Genomic DNA, 19925 nt, shown 5'->3' on the forward strand with positions numbered 1-19925 from the left:
TATCATCATCATCATCATCATCATCATCATCATCATCATCATCATCATTATTATTATAGCTATTATTATAACTATTATTAAGGCACATGGCTCAGTGGTTAGAGCGTCGAGCTTACGATCGTGAGGTTGTGAGCTCGAATCCCGGACCGGGCTGCATGTTGTGTTCTTGAGCAAGACACTTTATTTCACGTTGCTCCAGTTCACTCAGCTGTAGAAATGAGTTGCGACGTCACAGGTGCCAAGCTGTATCGACCTTTGTCTTTCCCTTGGATAACACTGGTGGCGTGGAGAGGGGAGGCCGGTATGCATGGGCGACTACTGGTCTTCCATAAAACAACCTTGCCCAGACTTGTGCCTCAGAGGGTAACTCTCTAGGTGCAAACCCATGGTCACTCATGACCGAAGGGGGTCTTTACCCTTTATAACTATTATCATTATTATTTTTATTATTATTATTGTAGCTATTATTATTATTATTATCATTATTATTATTATTATAACTATTATCATTATTATTATTATTATTATTATTACTATTATTATAGCTATTATTATTAATATAACTATTATCATTATTATTATTATTATTATAACTATTATCATTATTATTATTATTATTATTATTATTGTAGCTATTATTATTATTATTGAGTGAGAGAGCAGTTCATGCCATCAAAGTGACACTGGGGTAAAATATACGAAGCCCAATATACCCATCATGACTACCCGTCTGATAAAGGTACACCAGGCACATGCATCACAACCATATGTGCGCGACATGGTGATCTCATATCAAGATAAACAGCACATGACCTTGCAGGTGGGGCCCAGTTAGAATTTTCTTCAGGTTGAGTAACCCATCCCGCTCAAACGGTCCCTGAATAAGGGTTGTTTAAGGATGTTGAAAGAACCACCCATGTTTCCAGAGGTGAACTATTCAAACCTGAAAGAATCCCTCTCAACACATGGCTATGATGCTCCCCCACTACTTCTGCTCGTGATCAGAGATGCACATATCGTCAGCCACTAAGGGACATGCTCAACTGGTTAAGGTCAAACACTGACAAGCAAATCTGTGGTATTGAGCAGAAATTTGCTGTAGCCCATCTTTTATACCAAGACAAAACAATGTACATGATAACACTTCCAATCAGTTAAGATCAGAAGCCATGAGAGCCACTGCCTGGTACTGCATCAGGGCATTTATTATTATATTATTATTATTATTATTATTGTAGCTATTATTATTATTATCATTATTATTATTATAACTATTATTATCATTATTATTATTATTAATATTATTATTATAACTATTATTATCATTATTATTATTATTATTAATATTATTATTATTATTATGATCATTATTATTATTATTATTATTATTATTATTATTATTACTATTATTATTATTGTTATTATTATTATTATTATTATTATCATTATTATTATTTTTATCATTACCATTATTACTATTATTATTATTATTATTATTATTATTATTATTATTATTATTATCATTATTATTATTATCAGCTGGCAGACTTGTTAGCATATTGAGTAAAACACTTAATGGCATTTCTTTGAGCCATAGGTTTGGAGTTCAAATTCTGCTGAAGTCACCATTACATTTCATCCTTTTAGGGTCAATAAAATATCAGGGATCAATGCAATCCACTAACCCCAAAATTTCAGGTCTTGTGCCTTTAGTAGAAAGGATTTTACTTAATAATATTCATTCTAACTCTTTACACCCAGAGTTGAAATCCTAGTGGGATAAACTTTTCCATTTATCCCCTCTCTGGGGCCAACAGAATAAAGTACCAGTCTTTTCAAAACTGATGGTCCTGTGCCTAATTCAGAAACCATTTGTCAACTTTACTTTTCATCCATTCAAAATCAGTAAAGTAGGTACCAGTCAAGCACTGGGGTCAATGTAATTGACTTATCCCACCCCCAAAATTGCTGGCCTTGTGTGCAAAAACTTGAAATAATAATAATAATAACAAGAGTACTCAAAGAGTGCAAACCTCTGCCAAGACAACACCAATGCCCTCTCAACAATTAACCAGAGATGATTTTTTAAATGAGAATATCTGAATAAAACTCAACTGCTCTCTCAAGTGAGAATATTAAAAATGAACGTGACTGCTCTCAAAAAATCATGAAAAGTAATCCAGAATCCTTGTCCAATATTGGGTCGATCCCAAAATCTAATCAGTTCATGCCAGTCACGAGGCCAAAGATCCCTGAAAGTTTCACCTGAATCCATCAAGCAGATCTTGAGATATCTTGTCCATTGAAAGCAATACCTCCTCCTCTAAGGTGGAGGTGGTAATAATATAATAATAATAATAATAATGATAATAATAATAATAAGAAGAAGAAGAATAACAATAATAATAATAATAATAATAATAATAATAATAATAATATAATAATGATGATGATAATAGAATAATAATAATAATGATAATAATAATAATAATAATAATAATAATAATAATAATAATAATAATAATACTGGAACAGTATTCTGGATTACTTTTCATGATTTTTTGAGAGCAGTCAGGTTCATTTTTATAATAATAATAATAATAATAATAATAATAATAATAATAATAATAATGAATAATAATAATAATAATAATAATAATAATAATGAATAATAATAATAATAATAATAATAATAATAATAATAACTGGCTAATAAGTCGACATTACAATATCAAAACTGCCGACAAGTGGTATAATCACCACCCTGAGGCTGTAACTGAAGGAGAAAATGTAACCATTCTGTGGGACTTTCCAGTACATACAGACCGAACCATCAAGGCCAATAAACCAGATATTGTTGTGAAAGACCAAAACAATAAAGTTTGCTTATTGATCGACATGAGCATCCCCTGTGATCATAATATCTCAGCGAAAGAGTTTGACAAGCTCAGAAAATATAAAGACCTACTCATTGAAATTGAGAAAATGTGGCATCTCAAGGCAGTTACAATACCAGTGATCATAGGAGCACTAGGAATGATCAAGAAGGGAACCGAAAATTATATGAGAATGATCCCTGGCTTACCATCCCTGCAAGAAGTGCAAAAGATTGTCTTAACTGGTACATCACACGTATTGAGAAGAGCATTGTCGATGTGAGAACTGTTGCTGCTCATGTATTTTAATTTAACTTAAAAAACAAAATAAAAAAAAAATGAACGAACTATTGAGTTTGGTTTAATGGCCTACCAATGTATACTATGAGTTTCTTTGCCCTAGGAGTCGGGAAGACACTCGGCAAGAAATGGAAGCAAATTTGAAAGAAAAAAAAGTAATAATAATAATAATAATAATAATAATAATGCTAAATAATAATAATAATAATAATAATGATGATAAATAATAATAAAAATAATAATAACAATAATAATAATAATAATAATAATAATAATAATAACAATAATAATAATAATAATAATAATAATAACAATAATAATAATAATAATATAATAATAATAACATAATAATAATAATAATAATAATAATAATAATAATAATAATAATAATAATAAAAATAATAACAATAATAATAATAATAATAACATAATAATAATAATAATAAAAATAATAATAATAATAAAAATAATAATAAAAATAATAATAATAATAAAAATAATAACAATAATAATAATAATAATAACAATAATAATAATAATAATAAAAATAATAATAATAATAAAAATAATAATAAAAATAATAATAATAATAAAAATAATAATAACAATATAATAATAATAATAATAATAATAATAATAATAATAATAATGCTGTTGCTGTTATTCAACATTTAGTAGTTTCAGGCAAATTTCTACTGCATCACCTGATATACCTGCATGTTGCTGGCAGCAGTAATGTTAACGATGGTGAAAAATCATAAAAGAAGAAAAGAGAAGGAAAATTCACAAATTCTCCAAATAAATTATTTTAGAAAAAATTATATTCTTACTTTCATGTGTTCTTCCATCATTGGTTCAGAGATAACATACTCCAAAGACAGAACCACAGAACAGTCAGGTGAGTCAAAAAGATCTTTAACATAGCATGGGGACCTCAGCACTAATCCAACAGCATTTGAAGACCTGAATTCCAGATTTAAAGGAAAAGCAAAAAAAGTCTGAATAATAATCTCAGAGTGACACAGAGGACTGAACTGTGAGGATGTTAAATCATCTCCTCATATCACACAAAAATACATCATTGTTTAACCCTTTCGTTACTGTGTTTATTTTGAGATGCTCCATGTTTCTTTCAATTAATTTTAAATCTAACAAAGGATTAAGTAAAATAACTTAGTTATCATTCAGCTAGTGTTAGGAACATAAATTGTGACTAAAGTTTGGTGGAAGATTTTAATTCAGAACTTTTGAAAGCAAGACATTTGTACTACAGAACCAGAGGTGGTTTCATCCAGGTTGGTATTGAAAGGGTTAAGCACACCTCTACATTTGGGCTGATGCACATTAGAAGCAGTTGGAAGGGTGTGGATAGAAGGAAATTTAGGCTAGTGTTTCTGCTGATTATTTTTCTTCTTAACCCTTTCATTACTGTATTTATTTTGAGATGATCTGTGTTTCTTTCAATCTATTTTAAATCTAACAAAGGATTTAGTAAAATAACTTAGTTATCATTAAGCTAGTGTTAGGAACATTAATTTAGTATAGTAGGGTCAGTTGGACACTGTCTATGAGAAAAACAGCACCATTATGCAATTCACTTTGCTAGAAATTTGGAAATGACATGCTGTACTGCTTGGCATTTGTGCCAGAAGCTCCTATACGAACAGATGGTGAACACACAGAACAACCATTGGCTTGCAGTGTCCCCAAATACATCTACTGAGAGTGATAAAAATCGAACATCCACTCAGCAGCATGGTGTTTGGAGTGATCGCTAATGATGGCGACATTATTCTTTCGTTCATCTTCTCACACAGCCCTAAAACTCAACTCGGAGGCCTACAGCAAGTGCCTGGAGAAGGTAGTGTTGCCCTGGGTCAAGAGGGTGGTTATTGGAAGACCCTATACCTGGCAACAAGATTTTGCACCATGCCACACAAGCAAGAGAACCCAGTCATGGCTGTCAGACAATCTCTGCGACCATATCACCCCTAACATCTGGTCACCTAACTCCCCAGACAGCAACCCCCTTGATCATTATGTGTGGGGTGCAGTTGAGCGAGAAACCAACAAATCTCTTTGTAACAAAACAGTAAAGATGAACTGAAGGCAAGGATTATGGCAGCATTCACCAACTTAAACAAGGAGACCATCCAGAAGAGTTGCAGGAGATTCTGAAGTCGTGTGGAGGTCACGGTTGAAGTCAATGGCGATTTTATTGAATAAATTTACTCTTTAGTATTTCAAGATATTCTTATGTAATTTTGGTAAATATTTCTGTTAAAATGAGATGTCAGTGTAATTCTAATGTTTGCATAATTTATCTGACAATATATATATATGTCTAAGTGTGTGTGTGTATATATAATGCCTATGTAAGTGTGTGTGCATGCATATATATATATATATATATATATATATATATATATTATATTATATATATATATGTGTATATATATATATGTATATGTGTATATATATATATATATATATATATATATGTATATGTATATGTATATATATATATATATATATATATATATATATATATATATATATATTATATATATATATGTATATACACAGGTAAAGATCAACATATTGAGACTTGTCTTTATCTATCTGAATCGGTACAAGTGCATGATTTTCTATACATACTCATTCTAAGTATATGTGTGTAAGTATGTGCATGTATGTATATGCATATGTGTGGTGTGTGTGTATCTAAGTATGCATGTATGAGTATATGTGTTTGGTATGTGCGTATGTGTGTATGTGAGTGTGTAACTCTCTTTCATTCCGTTTACAGTGATATATTTGATTTGCGCTTTCCGCTTTCACCCAAACCTGTCTACACTAATCCTGATCACTAAACTAAATATAAACACTGCATCTAAATTGTGAAATTCACAAGATTTAATTTCTCTGTCTGAAGAATTTCTAATACAAAATTCCTTACACATCTATCTAGCACGTAAAATCTTGTAATTCCTATTAGCAAATGGAACATGTGTAATGGTGAATATATAATTCCAATAAACTTTCAAACTTCCTGTTTTGTTGTGTGTGTGTGTGTGGTGTGTGTGTGTGTAATGGTGAATAAATAATTCCAATAATTCCTGTTTTGTAAAATTCATATCATTTAATTTTTCCGTCAAAAGAATTTCTAATACAAAATTCCTTACATATCTATCTACCATGTAAAATCCTGTAGTTCCTATTAGCAAATGGAACATGTGTAATGGTGAATAAATAATTCCAATAAATTTTCAAACTTCCTGTTTTGTTGTGCATGTGTGTGTGTGTGTGTGTTTGAGTTTGTCTGCCACCACCACTTGACAACTGGTGTTGGTTTGTTTACAGCCCCGTAACTTAGCAGTTTGGCAAAAGAGACCAATAGAATAAGTACTGGACTTAAAATCAAAAATTAGCACTGAAGTTGATTCATTTGACTTGGAATTCTTCAAAGCGGTGCCCTAGTATGGCTGCAGTCTAATGACTTGCAACTTATTTTGATTAACCAATTTCCAAAATGTCCCAAGAATTTCCATACCCATTTGAAGTCACAGAATATTTCCTCCGGTAGCTACTTCTTGGTCTGGGAGCAGGACTTGGAGACTGGCCATTTGAACCATTGCTGTACTCCAAATCGAGATGTATGATTTCTTCATTACCACAGAAGCACCACCCATTGTGAACAGCAAGCTATAAAAGAGAAAATTTTAAAAATAGATTTGTAAAAAATACATTTGTCAAAACCACCAAGAATACTGCCAAAATTATCTTATAAAATGGAAGCTAGGCATGTCAATTAAAATGTACAGTTCAACCTTTTCATTACCATATTTCTGTTGAGATGCTGTCTGTTTCTTTCAATTAATTGTAAATATAACAAAGAATTTAGTAAAATAACTTAGTTATCATTAAGCTAGTGTCAGGAACATAAATTGTGACTAAGGTTTGGTGGAAGATTTTTAATTCAAAACTTATGAAAACAAGACATTTGTATTACAGTGTCAGACCTGGTTTTGGCCAGGTTAGTATTGAAAGTGTTAAATTAATCATTTGTTAACCCTTTTGTTACCATATTTCTGTTGAGATGCTCTGTCTGTTTCTTTCTATTACTTTAAATATAACAAAGAATGTAGTAAAATAACATAGTTATAATTAAGATGGTTTTAGGAACATAAATTGTAGCTAAGGTTTGGTGGAAGATTTTAATTCAGAACTTATGAAAACAAGACATTTGTATTACAAAGCCAGAGCCTGTTTCAGCCAGGTTAGTATTGAAAGGGTTAAATTAATCATTTGCTAACCCATTTGTTACCATATTTCTGTTGAGATACTGTCTGTCTCTTTCAATTACTTTAAATATAACAAAAAATTTAAGAAAATAACTTAGTTATCATTAAGCTAGCGTCAGGAACATAAATTGTGACTAAGATTTAGTGGAAGATTTTTAATTCAAATCTTATGAAAACAAGACATTTATACTACAGAGCCGGAGGTGGTTACAGCCAGGTTAGTATTGAAAGGGTTAATGTGGTGAGCTGAAAGAACCATTAGCATGCTAGGTAAAATTCTTAATGGCATTTTGGTTCTCTGTACATTCATAGTTCAAATTCTGCCACGGTTGACTTTGTCTTTCATCCTTTTAATAAATATACAATAGCTTTCCCATCCATAACAGAGGATTCCAAGGTTGGCTATCTATGAGGACTTTTGTTTATCGATGACCTAGTTCCCAAGGGTGTTGGTCACCTGTTACTGCCTCCATGAGGCCCAATGCTCAAACGGTGTTTTTTACGTGCCACCGGCACGGGTGCCAGTCAGACAGCGCTGGCATCGGTCATGACTATGATTTAATTTTATTCTTATAACTAAATCCACTCCGTTCCTTACAAAAAACTTATTTTGCTCAAACAATGACTGTCTGAAAATTTTGCCATCCAATCATCTTGGTTCACAAACAAGGGCATAAAAGTCATCAAACACAAAAACTCTGACTGCTGAACCAATCCAATGACGCAATTCTATCCAACTGAAAACTCTTTCTAAAACCTTTAAGCGCTTCACTCCCAGCATAATTCTGATCACCATAAAACTCTACAAACTCTCCCTCTCTCTCTGGGACACTCTCTGGAACTGTCTCAGTGGACCTTCTTTTCATCTTCTCAATGATGACCAAACAGTTACTAAAGAGTCAGGTCTAGGGGAGAATTGCTACTCTACCTCATGTACAATATTCTTTTCTGCTTTAGGCACAAGGCCCAAAATTTTGGGGGAGGGGACCAGTCGATTAGCTCCACTCTTGTAGGCAACTGGCACTTAATATATTGACCCCAAAAGGATGCAAAGCAAAGTCAACCTTGATGGAATTTGAACTCAGAACGTAAAGACAGATGAAATATCTATTTCTTTACTACCCACAAGGGGCTAAACACAGAGAGGACAAACCAGGACAGACAAACGGATTAAGTCGATTATGTCGACCCCAGTGCATAACTGGTACTTATCTAATTGACTCCAAAAGGATGAAAGGCAAAGTTGACCTTGGCGGAATTTGAACTCAGAATATAGCGGCAGACGAAATACCTATTTCTTTACTACCCACAAGGGGCTAAACACAAAGAGGACAAACAAGGACAGACAAACGGATTAAGTCGATTACATCGACCCCAGTGCATAACTGGTACTTAATTTATCAACCCCGAAAGGATGAAAGGCAAAGTCGACCTCGGCAGAATTTGAACTCAGGACGTAACGGCAGACGAAATACCGCTAAGCATTTCGCCTGACGTGCTAACGTTTCTGCCAGCTCACTGCCTTAATCTGAATATGTGAATATGTGAAATGACATGATGAGATTAGCTAATAAGCCCACTGGTAAAACAACAAAAGAATGTGGCCACAAACAGGTTAGAAGAATTGTTAAATATGTTTAATATTAGGATAAAAAGACCTTCAAAATAAACCACTCTGTAAGGGACAACTAGATTATTGAGACGAATATAAAATACTTCCTGCGAGAGGTAAACAAAATTAGTATAAAATACGTTAGGATAGTAGATGACTAGTTGTAAGTCATTTCTAAATATAATCTCCTTTCTATACAACTGTATAAAAGAAAGGAAATAACACAAAGACCAACATGAATGACGACAACAACAAGAACAACAGACTGATCAAATGGTAGTGAATGCAGTGACTTCTATTGAAGATAGATAATATTTGCTTGAGATACGAAGCTGCATCAGTGAGTCTGAAGATATCAATACTTTATTGATTGGGTCATGTGTTCAATAAAGAAATAAAAAAAGGAAAAAAGAAAAATAAAAAAAAAGTAAAAAGAAAAAAATTGTCAAAAAGCAAACATTCAACCAAGACAAATACAAAAAAAAAAGCAAAACAAAACAAAAGAACAGTGTAAGATGTCGTAATGACTATTGGAGTTTTCGGAGATCAATAATAAATGGTTGATGGGTTTTCTGGTGGAAAGAGAAATATACAAACGAAGGAAGGAAGAGGGAAAGGAAGAAACGAGGAGAAGTAATTATCGTCAACAAATTGTCGTTGTCAATCCCAAAGTAGGCAAGGTATGAAATGGTTGTGCCAGGAGATTGGTACGGCCCCCATGACCATCACTTATCGTATCTAAAAGACAACCAATGACAAATCGGTAACTGCTATGACAACAACAACGACAGCAACAATAACAACAACAACAACAATCAGATCACAACAGCATCACTTCAACGAGCAGTACTACACCTTGACAGCTGTAGTAACTGGACAACTACCTTGTCTTGACAACCACAAACACAACCACCACTACCATCACCACAACAACAATAATTATTGTCAATGTAACAACCACCACTACCACCACCAGAACAACAACCACCATTACAGCAAACACTACCACCACCACAACAACCACCTCAACCACCACCACCACAACCACCACCACAGCAACAACTACCACAACCACCACAACCACAACCATCACAATCATCACCACCACAACCACCACCACTACCACAATAACCACCACAACCACCTCAACCACCACCACCACCACCACAACCACTACAACAACCACCACCACAACCACCACAACCACCTCAACCACCACCACCACAACCACCACCACCACCACAACCTCCACAACCACAACCACCGCCACCACCACAACCACCACCACCACCACCTCCTCCACCACCACCACCACAACCAACACCACAAACACCACCACCTCAACCACCACCACCACCACAACCTCCACAACCACAACCACCGCCACCACCACCACAAACATCACCACTACCACAATGACCCCAATCATCATCATCATCACCTCAACCACAACCACCACCACCACCACAACCACCCACCAACCATAACAACCACCACCATCACCACAATCACTTACAATAACCCCACCACCACAACCAGCCCACACACTTCAGCAATCATCACTCCACCACAATAATCATGACAACTACAACAACCGCCACCACCACCACCACCACTCCACTCCAACCCCCGCACTCAACACCCCCGCACTCAACAACACGCCTACACCGCCGCACTCAACACCCCCGCACTCAACACAGCCTACACCCCCGCACTCAACACCCCCGCACTCAACACAGCCTCTCAGCTTGTCAACGCCATATTCCTACTTTGAGTCTTCGTTCTGTGATTGAAACCAGTTCATTAACTGAGATGTTGGTAAGACTATCGGCATCCGAGATGTTGTTGAGATAATCTTCGCTGAGACGTTGGCAGAGTTCTTCTTCAAACCGATCGATATTTGGCGGCAGCGACACTAGAATATTATTCAGTTGGCACATAAAGACTGGAGATAACTTTGGTTTATGGAACGGATCAACTAGTTAGAAAGTAAAGAAGAAAAAACAAAAAAAACAAAGAGGAATAATATTAAGTAGAATAAAAATTTATTTAAGAAATCACATACATTTTTTTTTTATTGTTTTACCTCAAATTTCCCCTTCCCCCTTCTCACCCAATGCAAATGCGAATAATACATTTTGCAACAGGTCCAACAACCACCACTGCAACTACAGCCACCACCGCAACTTCAAACACCACAACTACATCCACCAACACTGTACTTCAAAAACCACGCAGGAGTGGCTGTGTGGTAAGTAGCTTGCTAATCAACCACATGGTTCCGGGTTCAGTCCCATTTCGTGGCATCTTGGGCAAATGTCTTCTGCTATAGCCCCGGGCCGACCAATGCCTTGTGAGTGGATTTGGTAGACTGAAACCGAAAGAAGCCTGTCGTATATATGTATATATATATAAGTGTGTGTGTATATGTTTGTGTGTCTGTGTTTGTCCCCTTAGCATTGCTTGACAACCGATGCTGGTGTGTTTACGTCCCCGTTACTTAGCGGTTCGGCAAAAGAGACCGATAGAATAAGTACTGGGCTTACAAAGAATAAGTCCCGGGGTCGATTTGCTCGACTAAAGGCGGTGCTCCAGCATGGCCGCAGTCAAATGACTGAAACAAGTAAAAGAAAAAGAGAGTCCAATAGCCTTCACACTGCCACAATAAATCACAACAACAACATCAGCCACCAAATAACACCACATCACGTGCTGTATAGTGAATGCTTTAATTATTCTCACATACTTATTGTCAGTTCTTTCTCCCCTAAATAATTAAACCAACACAGTTATATCTACATGATACTGGTTACATCAATACTGCATGAGACACAAACAGGTTAACATTGTAATCCTTCCATTACCAGTCTCCTGAGGGACATCAATATGAAATATTATTTTAGCGCAAAAGAACAAGACGAAATATTTTTCTCCTTTAATAATTAATTTTCTTCTATTTATGATTAATTCATTTGCTCAATAATGTTAACTATTTGCCTTTTGTTTCCCATTTGCATATTGTTGTATCAATTGACAAGGAGTGGTTTGAAAGACATTTAGTTTCAATTGTTAGGAAGTACAACAAAGATGATGAGGTTCTTAGCTCCCTAATCCTAACTACTTTTCTTAGCACCTTAATGCCAACTACTTTTCTTAGCTCCTTAATCCCAACTACATTTCTTAGCCCCTTAATCCTACTTTCCTTAGCTCCTTAATCCCAACTACTTCTCTTAGCTCTTTAATCCTAACTACTTTTCTTAGCTCCTTAATCTCAACTACTTTCCTTGGCTCCTTAATTTTAACTAGTTTTCTTAGCTCCTTAATCGAAACTACATTTCTTAACTCCTTAATCCTACTTTTCTTAGCTCCTTAATCCCAACTACTTTTCTTAGCTCCTTAATCCTAACTACTTTCCTTAGCTCCTTAATCCTAACCAGTTTTTTTTAGCTCCTTAATCCTAACTAGTTTTCTTAGATTCTTAATCCTCATTACTTTTCTTAGCTCTTTAATCCTAACTTGTTTTCTTAGCTCCTTAATCCTAACTGCTTTTCTTCGCTCCTTAATCCCAACTACTTTTCTTAGCTCCTTAATCCTAACTACTAAACAAGATGGTGGACTTTGTTGTCACCCACACAAAAGACATCCAGGTAGTATTCTTCATTCCTGAACTGACCCTGTTGAATAAACTCAGTTTTGAACAACTTTCTCCCAATTCAAAAAGACAATTTAACACCATCTTTACACTTGAGTGACACCTGTGTATTTTATCTTTTGTGGCAATGATGATCCAGCTCACTGCAAAGCTGCCCTTTTTACTTTTAATATCAAAGTTATAACCTGTACTTTGTCACGGATTATGATACTTCTTATCAAACAGATCCTGGCTGACTATGTTCATCTATTACGGAGACTCCCTTCGGTCACAAATGACCATGGGATTGCACCTAGAAAGTTACCCTGCAAGCCACAAGTCCGGGCAAGGTTGTTTATGGATAACCAGCAGTTGTCCATGCATACCAGCTTCCCCTCTCCATACCACCGATGTTATCAAAGGGAAAAGCAAAGGCCAATACAGCTTGGCATCATTGACATCGCAACTCATTTCTACAGCTGAGTGAACTGGAACAATGTGAAATAAAGAATACAACACACAGCCCAGAATACAAGAATACAACACACGGCCCAGTCCAGGATTCAAACTCACAACCTCACAGTTGTAAGCTCAACGCTCTAACCACTAAGTGTCAAGCAATGTTAGAGGGGCAAGCACAGACACACAAACATATACACACACATACATATATATAGATAGATATATATGATGGGCTTCTTTCAATTTCCGTCTACCAAATCCACTCACAAGGCTTTGGTCGGCCCAAGGCTAGGTGCCACACAGTGGGAATGAACCCGGAACCATGTGGTTGGCAAGCAAGCTACTTACCACACAGCCACTCCTGCACCTATATATATATATATATTTAAGAATTTTTTGCGTAATAAGATAAAAAAAAACCAAGGCTGTATAGATATTAGAGTATTCACAGATAGAAGGTCTTACAGCTGTTTATAGGATATCAATTAATAATATCCTTTCATCGGAGACGGTGTGAGAGGAAAAATTAAGTCATAGTTAGTTATATATATATATATTTATAAACCAATGACTAACTGATGTGACATAATGTGGTTAACGTTAGACAGGTCAAGATCACTCAAACAAACTCATCACTGCAATTGTAGGCAATGCGGCATCAGCTGGTTGATACACAGATTTACAAATCTGTTTTTTGTTTGTTTGTTTATTTTTGTGGTTGTTTTTGTTTTGTTTTGTTTTTTGACAGGGAGAAGATAAAAACAAAAAAAAAACAGAGGGAGAGAATAAAAAAGAAAGAACAAAAGTATCATCGGAAAAGAGATACTAACTTGTTTTACCGATATGCTGCAACCCTGGGATCTTGTCTGTTCGTCCAAAGAATACATTCTCAGGTAACAAGTGAACAATTTTGAATAAAGCTTGATGGATGCTTATGGAACAAGTCAAGTAGCGCCCATTAATTGATTTTAAGTGTTCACAATCTGAAATATAAAGAGTGACAAAAGAACACAATAATGATTTACATGAATACAAAAACACAAATTTATATGGGTGAGGCAGAGCTGGATTGAATCAACCACAGTGTATTACTGACATTTATTTTGTTAATCTAAGAAAGTGGCAATAAAATAAGACAAAAATAATCCCAGCATGAGTTAAACAGACTAGAGAAAAGAAATCCCGCCCAGTAATGGTTCACGATGCTGCAATTTATGTTTAACTGAAAAATGTCATATACAACAGCAAACTGATAATGAACAAAAGCTAAAACTACAACCACCTCTGCTTGTGGACACAGAATTAAATTCCCCTGACATGTTTTTAACTTGTCTTTTGCTTCAACTACTCTGAAAGTATGCTGAAGTTCAATGAGTTTAAACTTCTGGCTACTAAAGTAAAACAATACTATAGAAATAACTCGATATATATTTTATGCTCTGTGAGACTCTCCCTGAGGGCATTTTCAGCACTTTGGTGCTTTACACAAAACAGTGTTTAACCATGCTGTTTACATAGAATATATTAGCAATTCTTCACTATTCATTTATCTATTATACAATTATTATTATTATTATTATTATTATTATTATTATTATTATTATTATTATCATTATTATTATTATTATTATTATTATTACTAGCAATCTGAATATAAAATCTTGAAGTTTCCAGTGTTTCATTGATTGAAAACTACATTAAAACTTTTAGATTGTTCAGCAAATAAACAGTTGAATATTTCCAACTTGCACATCTATTATGAACCTCTAAGCTGCTAAAACTCTCCAGTCACCAAGAAAATATATGGCTTCTCAACTGCAGTAATGGAAGCCAAATAAAAGAACTCCTGGATTCTCTGAACAATCCATTTGTTGCAGTTTATACAAGATGACAGTCTGTTCTGGGTTATGCCAGTAAGACTAACACTCTCGGTTCAATCACATCATCATCATCGTTTAACGTCCGTTCTCCATGCTAGCATGGGTTGGACGGTTCGACCGGGGATCTGGGAAGCCAGAAAGGCTGCACCAGGCTTCAGTCTGATCTGGCAGTGTTTCTACAGCTGGATGCCCTTCTTAACGCCAACCACTCCGTGAGTGTAGTGGGTGCTTTTTACGTGCCACCAGCACAGGTGCCAGGCGAGGCTGGCATCGGCCACGATCAGATTGGTGGATGAAGTAAAAAAAAAAAAAATGTACAATACAACTTTGTAGAAATATCAGCTAACAAGAATACACATGGTTATTGGAAAAATCATTGTGGAAATCTCTAGGTGTCTGCTTGACCTGCTAGAAAATAATTTGTAGCCAGTTTATGAAGGACTATAGTAAGTAGTGAGATGAAGAATAACATTGTCAGGATGGGGGAGAAAAACTGCAATGGGTGGCTAGAAAACAACCATTGGGTGGGGGCTGAGACTAAGTACCACAGTAAATGGTGGAATATTGAGAATTACCAAATCTATGCCAGCATCAATGAAACACAAAAGGTACAGCCATAAAGTATGGCCAAAAAATATACAATTTAGGTTTGTGTCAGTTTAACAGTGAGACAAGAATAGGAAAAGTTCATAACAAAATGCAAGCCATCATATTTATTTCTTTATTGTCCACAGGGGGTGGCTAAACATAGAGGGAATAAACAAGGACAAACAAAGGGATTAAGTTGATGATATCGACCCCAGTGCGTAACTGGTACTTATTTAATCAAACTTAAAAGGATGAAAGGCAAAGTCGACCTCGGCAGAATTTGAACTCAGAACATAACAGCAGACGAAATACCTATTTCTTTACTACCCACAAGGGGCTAAACACAGAAGGGACAAACAAGGACAGACAAACAGATTAAGTTGATTACATCGACCCCAGTGCGTAACTGGTACTTAATTTATTGACCCCGAAAGGATGAAAGGCAAAGTCGACCTCGGAATTTGAACTCAGAATGTAACAGCAGACGAAATACCGCTAAGCATTTCACCTGGCGTGCAAACGATTCTGCCACTCGCCACCCTAATGCAAGCCATGATATTCTTTTCTACTTTTGGCACAATGCCTGAAATTTTGGGGGAGGGGCCAGCCAATCCAACTGACCCCAGTAGGCAACTAGTACTTAATTTATTGACCCCCAAAAGGATGAAGGGCAAAGTCGACCTCAGTGAAATTTGAACTCAGAACATAACAGCAGACAAAATACCTATTTCTTTACTGCCCACAAGGGGCTAAACATACAAGGGACAAACAAGGGCAGACAAACTGATTAAGTCAATTATATCGACCCCAGTGCGTAACTGGTATTTATTTAATTGACCCCGAAAGGATGAAAGGCAAAGTCGACCTCGGTGGAATTTGAACTCAGAACATAACAGCAGATGAAATACCACTAAGCATTTCACCCGGCGTGCTAACGATTCTGCCAGCTCACCATCCAAATACAAGCCATTATATTAAACATCCACAAACCCTGGAAAAAGCCCTTGATCAGGTACTACACTGTGTGTATACATTCGCACACACTCACACACACACAAATAGGTAGAAAATAACTTACGTTCAATTGGCTCATCTATAAGAAGGAGCGCCCTGGGTGTACCTTTGTACAGCTGCACTCTGCAAGAAATGAATACATCAGTGTCATTACCAGACCAGATTCTACTGCTATATATCTGGAATCCATTGCTTTATTCTACTTGTAGTTGATATCAATAGTTTAAACAAAAGATACAGCTTCAAAGGCACACAGGCTTCTGCTGCGTTTCACAGAAACAAAATTTCATCTTTACATGCGTCTATATGTGCATGTAACTGTGTACATGTATTTGTGTGTGCAAGTGTGTGTGTATATCTTTATATATAAAAGTGAAGTTGTGTGTCTGTCTCCTACGATTTAGATTCCTAACTACTCCCACATTTTGCGGTGCAGTTTAACCAAAACCGGGTATCTTATAGTCGTGATTCATATCGAGCCCTTCTGGGTATTAGCGCATGTCTACAATGAGTCTACGATTTAAAAAAAAATTTACCATCAATTCTTCCCATTTTTTAATGCATTTTTGGCATATATAAGGGAAGTAACTCTCTAAAAATTTATTCTCAGAACGTAAAAAGCTACAGTAACACCCCCCCACCTTTGTGGTTAGCCATATTGAGATGGCTATTATACTTTACATCTCTAAAAATGCTTATATAGTTATTTCCTTTACAAACCTGAGCAACACCGGGTGATACTGCTAGTATTTATATAAAAATAATAATAATAATGATAATAATAACAACATCAAAAAACACCGGGTGATACTGCTAGTATTTATATAAAAATAATAATAATAATGATAATAATAACAACATCAAAAAACACCTTAGGAATGAGAACCCAGGTTCGAAATTTCCCCGAGACACCTGATAAAGGCTGGAGGGTATATCAGCTGAAATGTATTAACAACAAATAAGATGAGGACATATATGTCAAATGTAAATAATGTAAATAATGTAGATAATTCCTCATCTCTTAAATATAGAACTGCAATGTTATAGATGATGATACTTATGCACGTACACTCTACGTGTATCTACTCTGCAGTATTTGGTGGGGACCATGCAGTGCATGGGTGACCCTGATTGGGAGGTGTGGGCCTTCCTGCTAGGGTGGGTAGACTTCTGCTGGTCTACTGCCTAGGTGTCCCGAGTCAGCTAGTTTGATGCTGGCCTGGCTTAGTTAGGCTTCATTAGGTGTCGTGTTGCGTTGGTTCCCAGTGGGACTGTAGCGGATACTGGGTTCGACTCATCACAAGGGACAGGTGAACACATTAAAGGAGGAAAAGGGTAAATGAGAAAAAGAAGGAAGAGTTTTCATGTGTATATGTGTGTGTGTGTGTGTGGGAGGTATATGTGTGCATGTAAGCACATGTGTGTGTGTGAGTAAAAGAGAAAGAGAGAAACAAATGTATAAAATCATTAAAAACTATATATACAAAAAGACAGACAAGACACAATACATAGAGATCATTAAGTAAAGGAGAGAGAGACAGACAGGCAGACTTACACACAGAGAGAGACAGAGTGAGACAGACAGAGAGAGAGAGAGAGAAAGAGACAGAGAGACAGAGTGAGACAGACAGAGAGAGACAGAGACAGAGACAGAGACAGAGACAGAGACAGAGAAAGACACAGAGATAAAGAGAGACAGAGAGAGACACATACATAGATAAAGAGAGACACAGAAAGACACACAGAGAGAGACACAGAGATAGAGAGAGAGACAGAGAGAGAGACAGAGAGAGAGAAACACAGAGAGAGACAGACAGACAGACAGAGAGATAGAGACAGAGAAAGACACAGAGAGAGAGAGACAGAGAGAGAGACAGACAGAGACAGAGAAACAGAGACAGAGAGAGAGATACAGAGAGAGAGACACATACAGAGATAAAGAGAGACACAGAAAGACAGAGAGTGAGAGACACAGAGAGAGAAACACAGAGAGAGACAGACAGACAGAGAGAAGTGGAGAGGTTTGCAAAAGAGAAGAAAACCAATTTGACTCTGAAACAACAGATGGAAAGTGAAATGTAAACTTGTCCGCATCTGGCAAATGGGAAGACGAATGCCATAAGAGAAAGAGTTGGGGACTGATGCAGCCCTAAATGTCTACTTACTTCTTGAGAGGACTGTGATCATCTCGCAAAGTGTTTGGGTGTTCGGCATCCACAGCAAAGGGTCTGATGACACCCCAACCGAGTGACCTTGTTTTGCTGACCCCGTCTGAATCTTTTAATTGGCCAACAAGCTCTGCAACAAGTACAACACTGGGCGCTTTCAAAGTGGTGTGCATGTAGACCACCTGAAGGGAGACACAGCAGAAGAAGAGAGAACAAGAGATATAAACCTGGAGAAATAAAATCAGGCTGAGAAGACAAATACATGGTTGTTGGTTTGTTTCATCCAGACAGAGACAGACAGAGAGACAGACAGAGACACAGAGAGAGACAGAGAGAGACAGACAGAGAGACAGAGACAAACAGACAGACAGACAGAGACACAGAGAGAGACAGAGAGACAGACAGACAGAGAGACAGAGACAAACAGACAGACAGACAGACAGAGACACAGAGAGAGACAGAGAGAAAGAGAGACAGAGAGAGAGACAGAGACAAACAGACAGAGACAGAGAGAGAGAGAGAGACAGAAAGAGAGAGACACACAGAGAGACAGAGTGGTGTGCATGTAGACCACCTGAAGGGAGACAACAGAAGAGAAAACAAGAGATAAAACCTGGAGAAATAAAATGAGGCTGAGAAGACAAACACGTGATTGTTGGTTTGTTTCATCCAATTCCTAGCGACGTTAGAAGGACCAGCATTTCAGAAAGGATGAAAATACTATCACTCTCATCCAGCACAGAAATTTCATGTTATCCATTTCCTTATTCCCACCTTGATCAGAGGAAATGAGCTTATTTTGGTATACCTAGTTCCTTTCTCATGCATTCTACCCACCCACCCACTACACACAATGAACAACAGGCAACACAATACCAACATGATTGCATTGAATTTAAACCCTTATAGCCACAGGAGTGGCTGTGTGGTAAGTAGCTTTTCTATCACAAGGGATGGGCTGTCAAGGGATTCTTGGACAGTCTTCTCCACCGACAAAGTTACGACTCAGTCTGCATTGACTGTCCAAGTTGGTCATGGTAACCTTTGGAAAAGAAGAATTTGCTTTTCTCTTTCCGGGCTCTGACCTGCC

The 19925-nt window shown here is 36.4% G+C and overlaps 1 protein-coding gene across 2 annotated transcripts in view; it reads right to left on the reverse strand.

The window, feature by feature from the left end:
* The window catches only part of LOC115217814 (nephrocystin-4-like), a 179050-nt gene that overhangs the window by 138539 nt on the left and 20586 nt on the right, over positions 1 to 19925 (reverse strand). For both annotated transcript variants that reach the window (XM_036507789.1, XM_029787496.2), the window contains exons 3-8: positions 18833 to 19017; positions 16732 to 16790; positions 14016 to 14168; positions 10862 to 11070; positions 6730 to 6881; positions 4007 to 4139 (exon numbers count right to left, since the gene is read on the reverse strand). In XM_036507789.1, the coding sequence (XP_036363682.1) occupies positions 4007 to 4139; positions 6730 to 6881; positions 10862 to 11070; positions 14016 to 14168; positions 16732 to 16790; positions 18833 to 19017 (891 nt within the window). The remainder of the gene's footprint in view (positions 1 to 4006; positions 4140 to 6729; positions 6882 to 10861; positions 11071 to 14015; positions 14169 to 16731; positions 16791 to 18832; positions 19018 to 19925) is intronic.

The sequence above is a fragment of the Octopus sinensis genome, linkage group LG12 (assembly GCF_006345805.1).
Source record: "Octopus sinensis linkage group LG12, ASM634580v1, whole genome shotgun sequence".
NCBI classification, from domain to species: domain Eukaryota; kingdom Metazoa; phylum Mollusca; class Cephalopoda; order Octopoda; family Octopodidae; genus Octopus; species Octopus sinensis.